The following is an 18,636-nucleotide window of genomic DNA, read 5'->3' as shown; positions in this document are numbered from 1 at the left end:
AGCGACATGGAGGAAAGACCCCTTGGTGGTCTGCCTGCACCCCTGGGGCCCCAGAAGCCCCGGCAAAGGGTTAAGCACTAGCCCTGACGGAGGACACAGCTTGCTGCGGTTCAGGGCCAGGCTGGCTCCTGCTCCTCAGCCCAGCTGGCCCCCTCTGGCAGCTGCACACAATGGATGCCCGTGTTCACGGACACAGCCATGGCCTTTGTGCATTCTTTCCCAAAGCACCAGCTGGAAGATGCTGGGAGGGGAGGGGTAGGGGCCTGTGTGATGGGGACATGGCAGAAAAGCAGGCTGGCCTCTTCTCCAGCAGGCAGGGCAGCCAGGGTGGGTGTGAAGCTGCCCCAGACCCTCACTCCCTCCCGTGCCCTCACCTGGCCCGGTTGCTGGGGCTGGAACCACACCCAAGGCCTTGTGGTTTGGCTACCATTACTATCTGCCACAGTAGACTTCAGGGGACCCAGAGTTGGGAGCAGGAGAGGGGCAGGACCTCCCAGGGCTTGGCCTAAGCCTAGGCCTTCCACCATTTCCCCTCCACCCCTGAGGGGCCAGGCTGCTCCTCAGAGCCCGCCTTGGTCCTGCAGGAAGGCCTCAGGGAGCAGAGGCCATGGGAAAGGAGCAAAATGCTCAGGGACATCTCCGCCCTCATAGCCAAGCCCTTCTGTCTCTCAGGAGGCCTTCCCCTGCCCAGATGCCTCTGGGAATCCCATCCACCCTGGCCCTCCTGGCCCACCTGGGACATCCCCTCCATGTCCAGCTGCATCAGCTCTGTCTGGTTCACCTGCAGCAAGGCGAGGCCCACCCGGAACACAATCTCCAGACCCTGTAAAAGTGATGGCAGTGAGTCTCTGGTCCTGCTCTCCGGGGGCTGGGGGGGGGTGGGGGGCGCTGTCTGTCCGTGTTCGGCCCCCCTTCCCCAACCCCTGGCCCTTCCTTAGCCTGGGCCTGGCTGGGATTTATATCCCGTATTGTGTATCTGGGAGAGGAAGGGGTGTTTGGGGTCCTCACCTCGTACATGAAGATGTCAAAGACACGGGTGGCAACAGGTAGTGGGAAGGTAGTCAAGAAGAGCGTGAGAAACCAGGACGAGGCGTACATGGATGTGTGGAAGCTCTGGGAGCGGAAGTGGGTGTTCAGATCCGGGAGCTGTTCCTGGGGCACAGGTGTGTAGGGAGGAGGCCAGGCCCTGTGAGGAGGCTGCAGGCACAGCAGGCCCTGCCCACAGGCCCCTTCCATCTGGGAGTGCTGGGCTTCAGTGCCCCGGCCTCCAGGGTGACTTCCTTGCCTGGCCTGGGCCAGCCCTTGGCTCTCTTCCTCTGTGTGCCCTCAGCACTGTGTTTGGGTGAGGCTGAAGTGCCTGAGAGCTCTGAGTAGCACCAGGTAGAGATGCAGGCAGGGGTGGCAGGAGTAGCAGCAGCTGGTGGGTGTTGGGTATACACCCGGGGCAGGCACTAGCACAACTGCTGATGGGATCCTCACCACTGCCTCAAGAGGGAGCCTCTAAGGCTGGGGGGGAGGAGGGAGGTGGTTATGTAACTCCCCAAGTTCACCCAGAGAGCAAGGGGTGGAGTGTGGTGTGGGCCCACTGCAGCACACTCCATATCTAGTGATCCTCCAGTGTCCACCCACAGCTCCCTGCATCATGCTTTGTGCCCTGCAGTGCTCAGGGGATGCCTGTCTGATTAGCCTGAACTTCAGACTGCTGAAAAGTGACAGAAATTGGGGAAACTGAGGCCGGACCAGGTGTCAGGACCCCCTGGATGTCCTTTACTAAGAGAGAACAGACTCTGGAGCTCTCCCCACCTGCCTTGGGGCATCCTCCCACAGCCAGAGGTTCTCTGGTCCTGTCCTCCTACTCTGCCGTGGACAGACTTGCTACCCGGCCCTGGGTGGGTGGCTTCTTCTCTCAGGCCTGGGCTACCTGCTTGCCAACACTACCAGGTCCCCTCAAGCGATGGTTTCTCCCTGTCCATTGCTATGTAGAGTAACATGGCCCCACCTGTGACCAGCTTCTGAAGCAGGCCGTGTATGTGTGTGTGTGTGTGTGTGTGTATGCACGCACACACGCACGCACGCACGCACACCCAGTCTGTCTGCCAGCCAGGGGCGGGCCCTGCGGGGGCTGCTATTTATAAACAGAGACGGTTGCTCTCCAGTATCAGCAAAGGCAGGCAGACGACACTTTCCCTCCTTCCGCCACACTGGGGAGCAGACAAGGAGGGGCTGGGAGTGTAGCCAACAAGAGCCAGCCTGACCCTCTTGCACTAGCAGTTCTGGGAGCCCCACACTCTCAGGAGCCCCCACCACAAATGGCTGGCCCTCGCCCTGTCTCCAGAAGCACCCTCTGGGGCAGTACCCCACAGTCTCGTGGCACAGGACCCCTTTCGGAGCTGGGACATCTGCATGTGACTTCTCAGCCTTGGAATTCTCAAAGAGACAGAAATGGGGATGCCCTAGGTTAGCACCCATGGGTGTGGGCCAATGGAGAGGGGTGGGTGGGTGCACCCCACCCCTGGCCCCCACTCACCTGTAGCATGTACTCAAACTGGTAGATGCAGAGCCCCAGCTCGGCCATGCTGGGCTTGAAGAGCTCCCTCAGGCGGTACTCCTGCATCAGCCGCACGAATACACAGAAGGCTTCCTCCTCAGGCATCTGGGGGGACAGGCAGGGTGGGAGGGGGTGTTCGCTGCTCTTCTCATGGCCCTGGTGGGCAGTGCTTCACCTTCTTCTCCATTTCGGTTTACAAAACAGGAACTGTGTGGGTATCTTGGACCCTCATAACGAACCTCTGGTCTTTATCATTACCCAGCTTTTATGGATGGGAAACCTTCTGAGGCTGAGGTCACCTGCCACAGGCTGGTGGAGCCAGGACTTGGAGCCCAGGTCTGCCCACCTCCAGAGGCTGAGGTGAGATACCCTCTGGTTTCCCCACCTCCCCAGCTGTCTCCTTTCTCCCTCCTGAGTCTACTGGGTTCTCTGGAGGAAACCCTCTGCCCAACTAACACCACTTAACACCCTGGGAGGTGACTGGGCAGGACAGTTGTCTCTCCAGCCCCTGGATGATGCAGGTAGACAGCTGCTCTGTGCCCACCCATCAGGGGCTTGGCCTGGGGACTGGCCAAGGTCATAGGTGGATGGAGAGGGAAGCTCTGACCCTAGGAGGACGCTGGGTGGAGGGAACACTGCTTTTGCCCACCTCCTAGGGGCAGAGCCCAGGGCGGGCTGGCTCCTGCCACAAGCCTGGCCCCAGCTACCTACCTGCATGAGGAGCAGGCCCACGATGAAGGCGCTGCCCTGGCAGTAGCCCACCTCCCTGTCCACCAGGGAGTATGCCTGCAAGGGAACACATGCGCATCACAGCAGGGGCCCTCTGGCCAGCACCAACACTGGCTGGGGCTTGGGTGGTGAGTGGAGGCCCGAAGGCCCTAGGCCTCACCTTCATGACGTTGAAGAGGACCTCCTGGCCCAGGCTGTCCTGGCCCTTGAAGAACTCGTGCTCTGGGTAGGTGCGGGCAATGTCCCTGCGGATCAGCTTCTCACATGGCGAGGACATCTTGAGTAGCTCCGAGTATTGGTTCTTGACTGGCATGTCTGTGGCACTGCACAGGAGCTGCCACACGATGGCCCGGAAGTGGTGTGGGATGCCCTTGCGGATCAGCTCCTGACAGTGGGGTCGGGGCAGGGGGCAGGAGGCTGGGCTGGACCCTGTCCCAGCGCAGCCTCCCCACTGCCACCCAGGCCAGCCCCTGAGCCCCTGCCTCGCCCGCAGCCCAGAGCTGGCTGAGCCACTGTGCTGCAAACAGAATCCACGCTGCTTAATGTGCTGTCCCCAATCCGTCACAGGACATAGCAGGGCAAGAGACAAACGGGGCCCTGAGACGCCAGTGTGACAGCCACTTGCCTAGCCATCCCCGACCCCCGCCCCGCCCCTCCCGTGTGCTGCCAAGGCTCATCTCTTCTGCACTCCTGCCCTCCGCCCAGAGACGCTAAGTGGGGGGGGCCACCCCACAGGCCCCGCCCACCTTCAGCAGCTTCTCTTTCCTGCGCCGCCACTCCTCCCACTCGTTGGCGATCCGGCCCCACAGGATCCACGTGTCCTCCTCCAGGTGGCTCAGGTTGGAGGAGGCCGAGGAGCTGGACACCAGCGAGGAACCGCTGTTCCGCCGGGAGCCGTTCATGGAGCGCATGGACTTGGAGTCGGCCTCCAGGAGCCTGGGCAGGGGAGGGCTGGTGGAGGCGGGCCGGGCTGCCGGCACCGCCCGCCCCAGCCCCTGGGCTCAGTGACCGAGTGACGCCCCGGCCCCGCTGGGGAGCCCGGCCCCGCCTCTAGGAGCCCCAGAGGCCTCCAGGGATTGGGTCTAAATTGTTCTTGCCGGGTGACCTTGGCCGGTGCCCTACAGTCTGGAAGCCGAGGCCTTATTCCTGGGCCCCTGGAGAGGCTGCCTTCCGGGTCCCATTCCGTGTCTAGCATCGGGCAGAGAAGCATGTGTATTAGCTGACCGGGGCAGGTTTTGCTAAGGTCTGTGCTTTACAGACCAGGTGGAGAGAGGGCGAGCCGCTGGCTGGGGACAGCCAGCTGGCAGGCGGCTGTATCACCACGTGTTTCTGCTGCTCTGACATCTGGGGCCTCGCTGACCGTGGCCGGACTGCCCACGCAGGCCTAGCAGATTCCTAGAGATAGTTAAGGACTTGCCTGCCACTGCACCTTTCCTACGCAAATCACCCAATCTAGAACTCACAAACCAGCTACCTCTCCTGCTTTGATCACCCCCAATGCCAGGGGCCAGACAACTAGGGCTAGCCCCTACACCGCCACCACCACCCCAGTCCACTGAGATTATGTAAACTAGCCAGTGTTATACCTGTTTACACGGCCTTGCTGTTACTTCTTACAGAAACCACAACAAAGGCTCCTGCTCACATTTTCCCTCATTCCCTCTGCCCCGTGACTGACCCTGGTGCTTTCTGGCTTAGCCCCACATGGTGTGGAGTGCCCCTTCCTCTTAGAGAGTGCAGGTAACAAACTCTTAACCTGTTGTTCTTGCCATATCTGAATAATAATAACGCCTACATTTTAAAACAGGGAGAGGGCCGGGGAGAGAAAGGTGGGAAGGCCTGGCTCAGAGTCAGAGGCCTTGCTCTTCCCTTCAACAGAGGCTCAGTCAGCCAAGGCCAGGGTCACAGGGCTTTTTGCAGCCTTGGTCTCATCTGATTGGGGAAGCGGTCTGTTCATCCCGGGGTGGGTGGGAGAACAACAGGACACATTCCTTGTCAAGCCTCTGGTGGGAGCTGTGACTTTGCCCAGGGCCAGGCCCAGCTCTGAGTGTGAGGGGGCCACGAGGAATTTGTGTTTGGGGCCCAGGATGCAGCCCTGAGGCCACTCCCGGTCCCCTAGGTGACCCCTAGGCCCCAACTCACCGGTTCTGCTCTTCAAGCTTGGCCAGCAGCTCCAGCTCATCTGGGCTGAGGTTCTCGGAGTCCGAGGTGGGGGAGCATGTGGGGGCCGACAGGGCCTCCTGGGACGAAGAGTCGGGGCTCAGAGTGGGGCTCGCCATGGTGGGCAGGCTCATTGGCTGCGAGCAGGGCCAGGTCACAGCTCTGTCTGCGGACCGGAGATGCAGGTGGTCAGCACCAGATGGGTGTCTAGCCTGTCCTGCAGGCTCTGGGCCAGGTGAGCCTGCTGCTCACCTGGGTACATTTCCTCACCACGGGCTTCCTATCTCTGGCCTGTCCGGTCAGTGTATCTCATCCCCATGCACTCCAGCCTGGCTAATGGCCGTGCTGGCTCCTTCTACTCCAGACACTAGCTACCAGGATCCCCTGCCTGTGGCCAGATGCATGGACGGAGACAAAAGGATCGCAGCCAGGGCCCGAGCTGTTCTGCTGTCCCTGGGCATGGAGGCCAAATCTCAACTTGACACTTCTGAGTCTTCAGCAGGGCCAGGGGCCAAAGTTCCCTGTCACTCAGACCTTGGGGGTGCAGAAGCCCCTGCTTCAGCGGCCCTTCCTGACAGCCTTGCTCCCGGTCTCTGGCTGTGGCCTGTCCTGGGAGCCCTGCCTCAGCATCTGACCTTCCCCATCTCATCAACCAAAGTGGGCTGCTGGCACAGCCAGGAGCAATTATTCTCTACTGTTAATTGTCTATTGCTGCCAACAGCCGGAAGAGTCGACTCCCCCTTGGGCTGGGAAGCCAGGGATGGACGCATCAAAGTGCTGGGAATCTGTGCCCCAGCAGACGCAGAGTGAGAGCTACAGGCTCTCATCAGTATCCTGATCTCGGCCTGCTGTGTGCCGGGTGGGTGCCAGGCCCATTTGTTCTATTCTTGGGGACAGTCCGGCCCCACCCTCCTGGGAGCTTCAAGAACACTGGCCTCTTGCCTTCTGCTGGCTTCAGGAGATGCAGCTCAGCACCGTGCCGAAAGCAAAGGCTCTGGACTCAAACGAACCTGTGTCTGAACCATGGCTCCCCCTCAACAGCTGTGTAGCCTTGGGCCAGTCGTTTGACTTCTCTGTCTCCAAAGACTGAGGAGCATACAGGAGCTACTCCAGAGGGTGGCCGTGAGAATTGAGCGTGCCACCGCTCGCAATATGGCAGCACGGTGCCTGATACTTAATGACTGCTCGCTCCCTAGCTGCTGGCCATTATTATTCATTCCAGGGCCAGGGCCAAGGTTGAGCTGGGCTCTAGGGTTTGGTGTGGAAACTGCTGGCAGGAGCTGGCGTCACCCTGGTGGGTGGTTTTAGGGGTTGGGGAGGGAGTAGAGGCAGGGGCTGGGGGAGGTGTTCCTTCTAGTCAGTCATGCTTCTGGTAAGCCCAGGCTAGCATCAAGGGTTAAGAAGATGGGGCTCTCCAGGGCCCTGGAGGCAGGAAGAAAATGCTGCTCCCCTCACTGTTGCTCTGGATGGCTCCTTCATGCCCATCCACTCTCCTGCATACTCTGTTCCAGGAATCCACTATTGCCCTTGGACCCCACCTGAGCTGGCTTTGACAGCTCAGCCCACAGAGAGGCCCCTGTTCAGTCCAGGGGTCATTGGTCCCCTAGGCAGCAGAAGGACAATGACAGGACAACAGCAGACCATTTCATGCCTGCCATCAGGTCACTGGGTACCTACTCACAGCCCAAACTCAGACCCCAACCAACACCTGAGGGTCCATGGATTGGCTGGGCCTGACCTTGGCCATGCACTTGTTTCCAGCTTCCTTCTCTTTGTTGCCCTGTCTTGGAGGGCAAGGGAGATGGACATCATTCTTCTTTCACCTTGTAGGGGTCCCAGAACCCTCCCTTCCCTGGTCTCTGTGACTCCTCAGGACCACTGGTGCTGCCTCTGGCTCCCAAAGGCTCTCCAGTTCTGTTGGGTGCCGAGGGCTCTGGCTTTGGTGAGGGGTACAAACTCTAGGTGGTAGATCCCGGCAGAACCGCAAGACCTTTTCTTCTGATTGCTTTGTTGGCCGGGGATGGCTGCCCCAAAGACCAAGCTACTATGCACCATCTAGCCAGGAGTTAATCTCTCCTGAGAGAGGGACAGTGGGGGCCACTCTGGGGCCTACTACACAGTCAAAGTCTGTGACCAGCCAGGGCAGAGATGGGCTGTGGACATGAAGTGTTGACCTAGAAGGATCTCTCTGAGTAGGGAGGGGCTGGGAAAGCAGTGTGGGTTTCCCAACATCAGATTGGGGAGGTGGGGAAGAGGTGGTGGAGGTGAGGACTGGAGCCTGCTAAGCACAGCTGGGTTGGGGGAGCAATGGGACCCCTAGAGAAAGAGACCCCATGTGGCATAGTGGTCTGGGCCCACTCTCTCTTTACTGAGTCCAGGAGATTCAAGCCTTGAATCCAGCACACACACACCCTTGCTGTCCCCAAAGGGCCCAAGAGAATGGTTCAACTCTGGGTTTCTGATTTAAAACCATAACCAGGGCCAGCCACTAGCAGAGTTTGTTCAGCTATTTATCACATATTAATGTGTAGTTCATACAGGAAATAAAATTGATTCAATACATAAGGCTGAAATTTGCAGTCTGAGAGGCAGAACCTTCTGATCCCTCAGGAACTTTCTCTTGACTCATCGCCAGACTGTCTAAACACAGCCTGGCCCTGGAAGCCATCCTCCTGATGCACACGTATACACAGACACACTCACACCATGGACACACTCACACACTCATATAATTGACACTCACACATACCTACACTCGCACTCACACACTGTTCCACACCATGCACATGCACATTCATGCACTCTCCCACCCCCACATGCTCGTGTGTGCGCACACACATGCATGCACATGCACACTTCCTGCATTGACCAGATCTTGCCTCTCTTAGACCTGAGTAAATTGGGACGGGCATGGCTTGCTGCCTAGTTCTGTGGGTGGCCTCGCCTCCCCTCCAGGGCACCACAACTCTTACTCGCTCCACCTTTCCTTCCCTGATGCCCACTGAGGGCCATCTGAGGGCCAGGTGTTGTTCTAGGCACAGGTATATGGAGGGGAAAGAGGTGGATGAGACACGGCCTCTGCAGCCCTTCCCCCGCTGTGGTGGATGGATACAGAGACAAGGCAGGGTGCCTCGCTCAGTGCCTTTGAGATCCATGCACAGGCCCACTAGGTCTCAGGTCCCAGCCTCTCAGCGTCAACTTCAATTCCCTTTGCCTCTACTCCACCTCAGCCACTTAAAGGGGGTCCTGGACCCTGCAGAGTGGGCAGTGGGTCACCTGCCCCTGTGCCTGCTGGCACTACACCTTCTACACCCCCATAGGGTGGCCCATGGTTAATGAGGCTGAGCCAACCCAGAGGGGTGGGAAGAGACTGCCAGTGAGCTGGGGCAGAAAGATCCAGCTGCCAGGGGTTTCCCACTTCCCTTTCCTCTTCTCAGGGGTGTTTGGACACTGCCAGTCATGCTTCCTCCTTCTTAAAGGCCTCTTCCAGCTAGCTTCAGAGAGGCTGCGCTCCTGGGTCCTCTCCTCCCTCCCTGCCAGGGCTTCTCAGTCTCCTGGTTGGCCTCTCCTCCTCCACGGGCCCTGTCTCGGCCCGTCCCTTCATGCATTTGGTGGTCTCACTCTTGAGGCTTAAATGACCACATGTATGCCAACAACTGGGATATCCTCCTTTTCCCAGATTTTCCTTTCTCCTGAGCACCATCTAAGATTGCCAACTGGCTCTTGAACACCTCTGCCAAGTCCCCCACCAGGGGAAGAACCGCCTCTGTCTGGGTCCCTGCTACAGCAGGACCCTGCACTGAGCCTACAACAGAGGAGTTGAAAAACATCTGAGGAACTGAACCGCCTTCCCATCCACTGATGCTTGCTGAATGCCCACCAGGTGCTGGACATTGCACCGAGCAAAGGCCAACGGAGCTGCTGCCCTCCTGAGCGCATGGAGCATAGAGAGTAAGAAACCATCATCCAAGCTTTCTCCTGCAGATTGAGAGATATGTTTCCAGGAATAGAGAGAGTGGAACACCATCTGGCAAGCCCCTAAAGAGTTAAATGTGGAGTTCCCACATGACCCAGCAATTCTGCTCCTAGATAGCTACCCAAAAGAATGGGAAACATATGTCCACATGAACTCTTGTACGTGACTCTTCACAGCAGTGTCATTTATAATAGACAGAAAGAGAAAGAACCCCAGGTCCACCATTGGATGAACCAATTGACACAATGTGGTCCATCCATGCACCGGAATATGATTCAGCCATAAAAAGGAAGGAGGCTCTGACACACGCTGCCATGTAGATGAACCTCAAAGACTTTATGTTCAGTGGACGAAGCCAGACACAAATGATCATAGGTGACATGCTTGCATTGACATGAAATGTCCAGAATAGGGGCATCTATAGGGATAGTGGTTGCCAGGGGCTGGGGCCTGGGGAGCGGGTAGGGGAATGGGGGAACCTACACACAGGATTTTTTTGGAATGCTGATATGTTCTGGAATTAGACAGTTGTACTACTTTGTGAATATACTGAAACCCACTGAACTGTTCACTTTAAAAGGGTGAATTTTAGAGAAAAAGATGATGAGGGATGGGATGGGATGGATTGGCAAAGGAAACACAGTGCAGAAGCAGGAGGAAGGCATGCCATTCCAGAAAAGACTGGAGAATTCTGCAGGGGCCAGACCCCCACAGGGCCCTGTGGGCTCAGGTAGGGGCCTGGCTGGGCTTGCATTTTAGGAAGACCCTCCTGGTCCCTGGTGTGGAGATGCTCCTCAAACTCAATACTCTCCTGACTAAAGCCAGCAACTCCTCCTGCTACATGGGGGGGACTAGCTGGGTCCATGTGCTGCCCTCCACCCACCTGCCCAGTGCTACCCTCCTCATGCTTGCCCAAGCCCTTCAGCTATTCCCTGCTTGGAGATGGAGCCCAAATGTTTTTACCTGGTGCACACAGTCCTGCCAGCTTGCCTCCTCCCTCATCCCAGCCCCATGATGCTCAGCCCTCCAGGACCACCTGCTTCTTCCTGTGTCTTTGCACATGCTGTTCCCTCTTGTTGGGAAAGCAGTCTCCAACATCTGGTTTGAATATTTTTTTCTGTGAAATCGTTCCTATCAACCCCCACCTCGCATGCTGGCTCACTTCTCTATCTCCCTCTGAAAATACTTACCCCCTACATCTCAGCCCAAGGCACATTCCATGGCAATTGCTTCTATACAGGCCTGCCTGCCCTACTGGGTTATGAACATTCTGAGGTCAAGGGCCTATCTTCTTAATTTTCTATACCAAGCTCCTAACACATATGGAATTTAGTAGGTGCTTAATAAACATTCACTGAATGAATGAAGACAAAAATTTCTGTGCTGCTCAGCCAAGTGATCAAGGTTGACATCAACAGTGATAAGCCACAGTAAGAGCATGAGCCTATGATGAGCTGAAAAGGGCATGTCACTTTTGTATCTCTCTCCCCAGAATGCATCACTCCAGTTTAACTATGAGAAAACCATGTGACAAATCCAGATCACGGGACATTTTAGAAAAATTCCTGACCAGTTCTCCTCAAATCTGTCAAGGTCATCAGAAATAAGGAAAGTCTAAGAAACTGTCCCAGCCATGACAGCATAAGAAGACTTGACAAAATGTCATGTGGGATCCAGGATGGGATTCTGGAAGAGAAGAAGGAAATTAGGGCAAAACTAAGGAAATCTGAGTAAAGAAAGTGTGGACTGTATTTAATGTATCAATGTCAGTCTGTTAATTATAACAAATGTACCAGACTTACTGAAGATGTTACTAATCAGGGAAACTGGGTGGGGGTCTGCAGGAGCTCTCTACTATCTTCTCAATTTTTCTGCAAATCTAAAACCATTCTAAAAAATAAACTGTATTTTATTTTTTAAAGATTTATTGAATGTGTGAATGAGAGAGAGCACAAGCCAGTGGGGAGAGGCAGAGGGAGAAACAGGCTCCCTGTTGAACAGGGAGCCCAATGCAGGGCTCAATCCCAGAACCCCGGGATCATGACCTGAGCCAAAGGCAGGCACTTAACCAACTGAGACACCAAGGCACCCCTAAACTCTATTTTAAAAATAATTTAAAACAAAGATTCTGTATCAGTGTAGGCCGAAAAGTAAAGGTCAGCCGTAATGCATGCAAGGTGCCAGAGCAAGCAGGACTCTCACATGGTCCCTTGACTAGGCCACAGAGGGAGGATTTCCACTTAGATTTCTGACTCCAGAGCTTCTGCCCTAAGTTGATCCCTGTGCTGCCACTTTCTCTGCATTCTTTTACTTTGGAAATAATACAGATAAAGCACGAATGCCCAATTTACTGGGTACTCAGTAAAGCACAGTCATTACTTTTCAGCGCGGAGAGGGAGTGAGTGTGTGCGCGCCATCTTAGAGAGCCTGGCATTTTCGAAGGTGGGAATAAAGAGCCCAAGTTTCCTTTCAGTTTGGTTTCCTAGCTTTCTGCCCCCCAGTTTCTGATCCTCTGCTCTAATAATGACAGGGGACACAGACTCATTTCTGAACTGCATGCCTCAGGAGATGCCATGTGACCCCATGTGCCCAGCCTGCCAGGATTGTCAGCGTGATCCAGCAGACCACCATGGCCCTAGCTGGTTCCAGCTTCTGGGGAAATGGCCTGGTGTCTGGGTCCTTTTCCTAGCCAAGGGGTGGGCAACCAGTGGGCAAGCTTTGATAACAAGGACACTCACTGGAATTCGGGGCTTACTGCCTGCCCCCTCTATTCCCCAGTTCTACCTGCTTCTCTATGCTCTGGACCTTTCCATATCCATGTACCTTCCTTCTATGGCTCTCTCTCTATGTGTGTGTGTGTGTGTGTGTGTGTGTGTGTGTGTCCACAACTGCTCCCAGATCTCCTGGCCTCCTGTGAGAACTCCAGAGCCAGAAGTCTGGGTTCGAATCCCTCCCCTACTGTATATCTTTGTGATACACTTTGCCTCAATTTCTTTTTTTTTTTTTAATTTATTTATGATAGTCACACACAGAGAGAGAGAGAGAGAGAGAGAGAGAGGCAGAGACATAGGCAGAGGGAGAAGCAGGCTCCATGCACCGGGAGCCCGATGTGGGATTCGATCCCGGGTCTCCAGGATTGTGCCCTGGGCCAAAGGCAGGCGCTAAACCGCTGCGCCACCCAGGGATCCCTGCCTCAATTTCTTAATCTGAAAACAGGGCTAGTGATAGTACCTGCCTCACGGGAATACCTGAGCTAAACTTGTCAAGTGCTTAGGACAGGAACTAGCTGGTCCATGCTATTTGTTCCCTGTTGGATGGAAAGTTTCATGAGGGTAGGGGCTGTCTAGTCACCACTGGACCCCCAGAGTCTAGTACGCTATCAGGCATCCAATAGCTGTGGAATGAATCAACAAACCCCAATGGGCTGGCCCTCTTTAAAGGTTAAATGCAGTGAAACTATAATTATTGTTATTGGGAAATTGGGAATAATAGCAGCAGCAAATACTTTCAGACTAAAATCTGAGATGTGGACTATTATGACCTGTGGAATCCCTTCTGACCTAAAAAAAGAAAGAAAAAAAAAGGTTTACTATCCCGTATCATCACCAACTTTCTATTTGCCACTGAAGTAGGTTCATTCCTGGTAAATCCCTCATTTCTCTACGTTTTTGTTCCCTGAGAATGACAAAGGAGAACATTTAAAGCCCTTGTAAGCCTTCCAGGGACAGGTGAGTAAGAGAAGTGGCATCTTGCAAAGGCTCTTCAAAGCCAAGATGGTTATCTCTTCTGCTGCCTGAGTCAGCTGCAGAGTTTTGCTGGGCCACGGGGCAAGGACGAGGTGGGTATGCCCTGCCTTTGGGAGCTCTCCAAGGCAGATGGGTCAACCTCTTCCTGTGGAAGAGATCCAGGCCGTCTTTCATAAATGGGTGAGTAGGGAAGATGGTAAGATCCTAAAATGAAGCAAGTATTTACTAAGTATCTGCTATGTGCCCTGCACTCTCCTGAGACTCAGCCTTGAACAAACCGTCAGGCTCCCCTGTGGGACTAGTGGGTTACATCACAGCATGCTGAGCAATGCAAGAAAAGTGCAGGTGAGTTGTGCTGACAGGGCCTTGGAAGATACATGTCTCTCTCGCCTCCTGTGATTTCCTTCTCACTTCTTTTCCTGGCACTGTTTGACTTCCAGAGCAGGTGTGCTACAGACTCCCCTGGGTAGGGTAGGGCTTGCTGCCTTTCTTGAGTTCTTCCAACTATGGTTCCCTTTCCCAGGGAGGGGTGTGCAATATGTGGCCCATGGATCACATTTGGGATGTGAGGCCTACGGGATGAGGCCCACCAGACAAGGCACGACTCCCTGAACACACCACGCTTGTTCCTGCTTCACGGGCCTCTGTCCAGACACTGCCTGCCTGGAACGCCCTTCCCTGCCATGCCTGCCCAGTAAGCTCCTCTCTGGGCCTATATGTCATCCCTATTCCGCCCTCCCTGATGCCCCAGGGATGCACTGGACCCTATTCTGTGCTCCCGCAGCATGCTGCGCATAGTTCCATCTCATGCTTCCACACGGCAAGCAGCAGGATGTGATGGTGAGGGCACACATTGGAGTCTTGGTTCCTCTGGGTGGATTGGAGGATTAAGTGAGATAATATGTAAATGGTGTTTGGCACAGGGCCTGGCATGTGGCATGGGCCCCATCAGGGTATGCTACTGGTTTCAGCTCTTGCCTCATGATGCCAAGAGGGTCTTTAGAGGCAAGGCAAGGACCACATGTGACCTTCCTTCTTACCCCAGCACCTGACTCAGTTCCTAGCACGTGGTGGGGCTTCACTTGGAATGACCAGCATCTATGTTCTGTCAGAGGAAACTAAGATCACGTTTCACCTCACCCCCCTGCTCCTACCAAAACACTACAAAGACCAGGCCTGTACACCTAGTTTAGGGTAAAAGTGCACTGATACTGTTCACAACCCCTTCCCGGGAGCTTTCTCGTGTTTTCCTAAGTAGTTCATAGTCTGTTCTGGTGAGCGTTATGAGCCCCTGCATCTGCAGAAGGTCCCACCCTGGGGAGGCTGTGGAGACTGTTTCCTACGTGCCTCGTGACCTTCAGGAGTCTTCATCCACGCCTCCTTTCAGCAAGTGAACAAAACAAACCTCTCCTTACCCAGGTCTATGTATCAGAGGTGTCCATGAGGTGACGGCATTGCCAGCAAGTAGGCCCCCTCCTACCCTCCCCACGGGAGGCTTCTGTGTGGCCACAGATCCCACTCTCAGACCATCTCTCAACCCCGACTGAGCCGGCTTCCTGAGATGCAGCTTGGCTACATAGAGACGGTCATTGTCCAGTGAGGTGTCAACTAATTACCACTAGGGGACCAGGGCGGCCAGGGATCCTTGCTAGCATTCATAGATGGGCGACTGCCCTGCTGAACCCCAATGACCCCTCCCACTCGGTGCCCAGGGGACATTCAAAGGACCACACCCTCACCTCACTGGCTCCCCTGCAGTACAGAACAAGGTTCTACAGATTTATCCCCCACCCATTTTCCAGATGGAGAAGTTGAGGCCCTGAGCCAATAGGTGCTTCTTTCCAGGGCTGTCCAGAGTCCACCGGTGAACATCCACAAACAAGCCTGGGCTTGCATCTCTGGGGCTTTCCAGGCATGCTTTTGTGGCTCAAAGGAGCCCAGACAGGCAGTGCTAGGGCTGGACTGATCTGGATTCTGCACGGGCAGGACCCAGGCTCCTCCTCACTCCCTGCAGTCCTGGCCACACCGTGTCGCCAGTTCTGTGATCCTTCCTCATCCCTGTGCCAGAGCCAAGCCACCTGCAGCTCCTTCCAAACCACCCGCAGTCAACCACAAAAGCCCAGGGGAACGCACAGGTTGGACCTGAGAATGAGAGCTGTGGGGTGGCAGGACAGGGGGGCGGGCTGTGGGGGGTGTGGGGGGGAATCAACACACTCGGGAAAGACATGTAGACATGGGTCCTCTAGCTTGATCAAAGGCTGGCCAAGGGAAAATCCAAGCTGACAACTCACGGGTTTTCTACCCAAGCCTCTTCAGCACATTCTTCCCTTCTGAAAATATTCCTTAACAAAGAGCCGTCTGCTTCTGGCAGGCCCAAACCCAGCCCCACCGGGTCCCAAATGCCAGGAGAGAGGAGGAAGCCGTTTCATTTTGGCATGACACACGGGCCGTGGGTGAAGGAACTCACTCAAGCTATCGGGGCTGCCCCTGGCAGCAGTGCTGGTCCTGCCATTTGAGGCCAGCGGGTGTGATGGGGTCAGGATGCTGGTCCTACCAGTCTGGTCAGACTTCAGGACTGGGCCCGGAGCAGCCTGAACTCCCCCTTCCCCACCAGGGGGTGGCGTAAATCAGGGGGCAGGCAGTTATTCCCTTTGGGAGACTTCAGAGTAGGAGGGAGAGTGAGTGTCCTTCCCTTTGAAGAAGGGCAAAAGCAGGGAGAGATGGATAAAGGGGAAGAGGCCTGGGCCAGGTGTCCACAGGGGTGCTGGGAGATTCTGGGTCACCCTGCCACCCTTCGGGGCCCCGGTGGGGATACCAGGTCAGGGAGGCTGGTGTGGCTGGGACAGGGCAGGCAGCTCATGTGTCCGAGTGTGCCTGAGCTGGGAGTTTTCGGTGCTACGGGAGGACCTGGGCAGGTGGGATCCAAGGAGGTGTGTGAAAGTGCTACAGAGTCCTGTGTGTGTGTGAGTGTGTGTGTGGGAGGTCCCAGTTGTCTGGGTCTGTGTTGGAGGTCTGAGTTTCCCCGTGTGTGCTGGGGATCCAAGTGTCTAGCTGTGTGTGTGTGTGTGTGTACGCCCACCCGCATATCAGGGGGCTCCTGGTTGTCTGTGTGTTAGGGGCCAGGATGTGCATGTGAGTTGTTGAGGGTTCATGGGCATCTCTGTGTGAGAACTGTTGGCTCCCAGTGTGTGTGTGTGTGTGTGTGTGGGCACGGAAGCGCATGTGTTGGGCTCTCAGAAAGATGTGTGTCTCTGCCAGGGGAGGAGGGTTCACGACATCTGTGGGGAGGTCCTAAGCAGGAGGTGAGGGTGGATTCTGAGGACCAGTCAGGATCAGGGGTGTGTGTGAGCGGCTGGAGTGTGCTGGGAGGAGTCTGAGAGTGATTTTTCCTGGTGCCCTTGGGCATGGGGTTGCTGGGGGTCGGAGACCGGCCAGCAGGCTGAGGGGAGGCCTGTGGGTAGGAATCCTGGCTTAGAGAGGCCAGGGGAGGGGTCCTGTGGGGAGGGAAGGGAGGGGGAGGGCTCCGAAGCTCCTAGCCTTGGGGCTGGAGGCAGGTCTGGGCCCAGAGATGGGAAGTGGCAGGAGGGATGGGGTGGCAAGGGGTCCGCAGATGGGAGGGGTCCTGAGGGGTCCGGACAGAGGGAAGGCGGGGGTCCTGGGCCTGCGGGGGGCGCCTCGGGGGGCGGGTCTGCGGGGTGGGGGCTGGGGGAGCCGTGCAGGGTCCAGGAGGAGTCCTCGTGGTCTGTGGAAAGGGTGGGCGGGGGTCACGGCCGGGGGTGGGGCGACCCCTCGGGGAGGGGACGGGAGGGGGGAGGGGGCGGCCGGAAGGCCCGGGGGAGGGGCCGAGGGGTCCGGGGGCACCCGGAGCGAGGGTGGGCGGGGGCCGCGGCCCAAGGCTGTCGGCCAGGGTCGCCGCCGGGAGAGCCGAGGGCTCCCAGCGCGGGTTCCGCGGCGAGGCGGCCCGAGTCGCGATCTTGCCGGGCCCCCGCGGGCCGCAGCGCGGAGCCGCCGGCCTGAGAAGGCGCCCGGGAGGCCCGGCCCGCGCCGCCTGCCTACCTGCGCCGAGCGCGCCGCCATCGCCGTGCCGCGCCTCACCGTCCCGGGCCGCGCCGCTGGATCCCCTCCGCGCCGCTCGCCCCGCAGCCCCGGCCCGGCCCCCTCAGCCGCCCCCCGGGACCGCGGCCGCCGCCGGTTCTGCCGCTGCCATTTCACCCGCTGACAGGAGCGGCTGCCCCGCCCCCGAGGCCCAGGCAACCAATTCGCCGCCCCCAGGCACCCTGGCTCCGCCCACCGCCCAGGAGTGACGGGGAGGCGGACCAATCCGCGGCCATTCCGTGAGGGGGGCCCTGGCTACGGCCAGAAGGTTGCCGCCTCTAAGGAGAGAAGCAAATTGAAATTAGGAAAGCAGTGAAGGACGGGCGGCTTTGCCTATCGACGTGTGGGATCCTGTTGAGCAACACCTGGCGGCACCAATGACGAGGAGAGGGGGGTGTGTCTCTGAGGGAAGGCTGCGGCTCTGAAGAACCCGGGACGGAGGCAGCCGAGCGTTTGGCCCTAAGCCCCGCCCAGAGCCGGGCTTTCTGCCCAATAATGAGCCGTCCTGAGCCGTCCATTATTATCTGCCCCTCAAATCTCGGCCTTGGCAACTGTTGGGGCTCTCTCAAGAAGATTGACACCGAGGGAGCCAATAACGCTGAAGGAAGGCGGTGCAGTAACTCTCCCTGACCAATGGGGTCGCGAGATTGGTTTGAGGTAAGCCTCCCGGGCGGCGGGGCTTGAGGACGGATTGAATGAAATAGGGGCGGGGCTGGGAGGGGGCGGGGCCTAGAGCAACAATGGGGCGGGGCCAGCGAGGGAGAGGCTTAATGGGTTTGGTCGGAGAAGGGGCGTTGGCAGGCTGAGGGGGCGGTGATGGCACCGCATTTCTGAGCCCGGCTCGGTGCTGGGGGCGGGGCTGTGGGGGGTGGGGTCACGTCCCAGGCTCAGGCCCGTCCCCTAACCTCATGTGGGCCGGGTTCAGCATCTTCTCTGCAGCTCACAGTGCCTTCTGTGACCCATCAAAACTCTGATCAGGCTGTGTCATCACTGCTTACACGGCCCTCCCATCCCCCACCTCGGGGTGGGGGGTGGGGAGTGGGAGCGGGTGGGTGATGCAGGACCTAGGTCAGGTCTCCTCGGGGTCCCCAGCGTCTCTGAGCAGGGGCCTGGGTCGTGGGAACGGAGTATAAATGCTTGATGAATGAATGAGTAAATGAATGGTAGGCCCAAGACTCTCCACAGGGAGGAAGAGGGTGGGGGGAGTGTCACTGAGGCTGGGGAGGAGCCTGTAGGGACAGTCATTGACAGCAGGCAAGACTTCGCAAAAAAGGAGCGTTTCCACCCCAAGGGATGGGCCCTGGAGGGGGTGGGCCAGGGGCCCTGTTCCAGAAGACAGAGTAACATTGTATGTTCAGATTGGGGGCTGAAGAGGGGGAGGC

The 18,636-nt window shown here is 57.1% G+C and overlaps 1 protein-coding gene and 1 long non-coding RNA gene across 5 annotated transcripts in view; one reads left to right on the top strand and one right to left on the bottom strand.

Moving 5' to 3' along the window:
- The window catches only part of EVI5L (ecotropic viral integration site 5 like), a 30,328-nt gene extending 12,973 nt beyond the window's left edge, over positions 1-17,355 (bottom strand). The window contains exons 1-8 of one of the 2 annotated variants that reach the window (XM_025457327.3): positions 17,216-17,355; positions 5,420-5,603; positions 4,024-4,213; positions 3,438-3,662; positions 3,260-3,334; positions 2,528-2,653; positions 1,009-1,152; positions 734-823 (exon numbers count right to left, since the gene is read on the bottom strand). In XM_025457327.3, coding sequence (XP_025313112.1) covers positions 734-823; positions 1,009-1,152; positions 2,528-2,653; positions 3,260-3,334; positions 3,438-3,662; positions 4,024-4,213; positions 5,420-5,571 — 1,002 coding nt within the window. In that variant the 5' untranslated portion in view covers positions 5,572-5,603; positions 17,216-17,355. The remainder of the gene's footprint in view (positions 1-733; positions 824-1,008; positions 1,153-2,527; positions 2,654-3,259; positions 3,335-3,437; positions 3,663-4,023; positions 4,214-5,419; positions 5,604-17,215) is intronic. The other variant, XM_025457326.3, reaches the window with a different exon arrangement.
- Positions 17,356-17,396: 41 nt separating this feature from the next.
- The window catches only part of LOC112666424 (uncharacterized), a 38,924-nt gene continuing 37,684 nt past the window's right edge, over positions 17,397-18,636 (top strand). For all 3 annotated transcript variants that reach the window (XR_004807452.2, XR_007404073.1, XR_007404072.1), the window contains exon 1: positions 17,397-17,911. This is a non-coding gene — a long non-coding RNA (uncharacterized LOC112666424). The remainder of the gene's footprint in view (positions 17,912-18,636) is intronic.

Source organism: Canis lupus, chromosome 20 (assembly GCF_003254725.2).
Source record: "Canis lupus dingo isolate Sandy chromosome 20, ASM325472v2, whole genome shotgun sequence".
NCBI lineage: Eukaryota > Metazoa > Chordata > Mammalia > Carnivora > Canidae > Canis > Canis lupus.
Note: the sequence above shows the minus strand (reverse complement) of the source record. Positions and strands in the feature narration are given on the sequence as shown.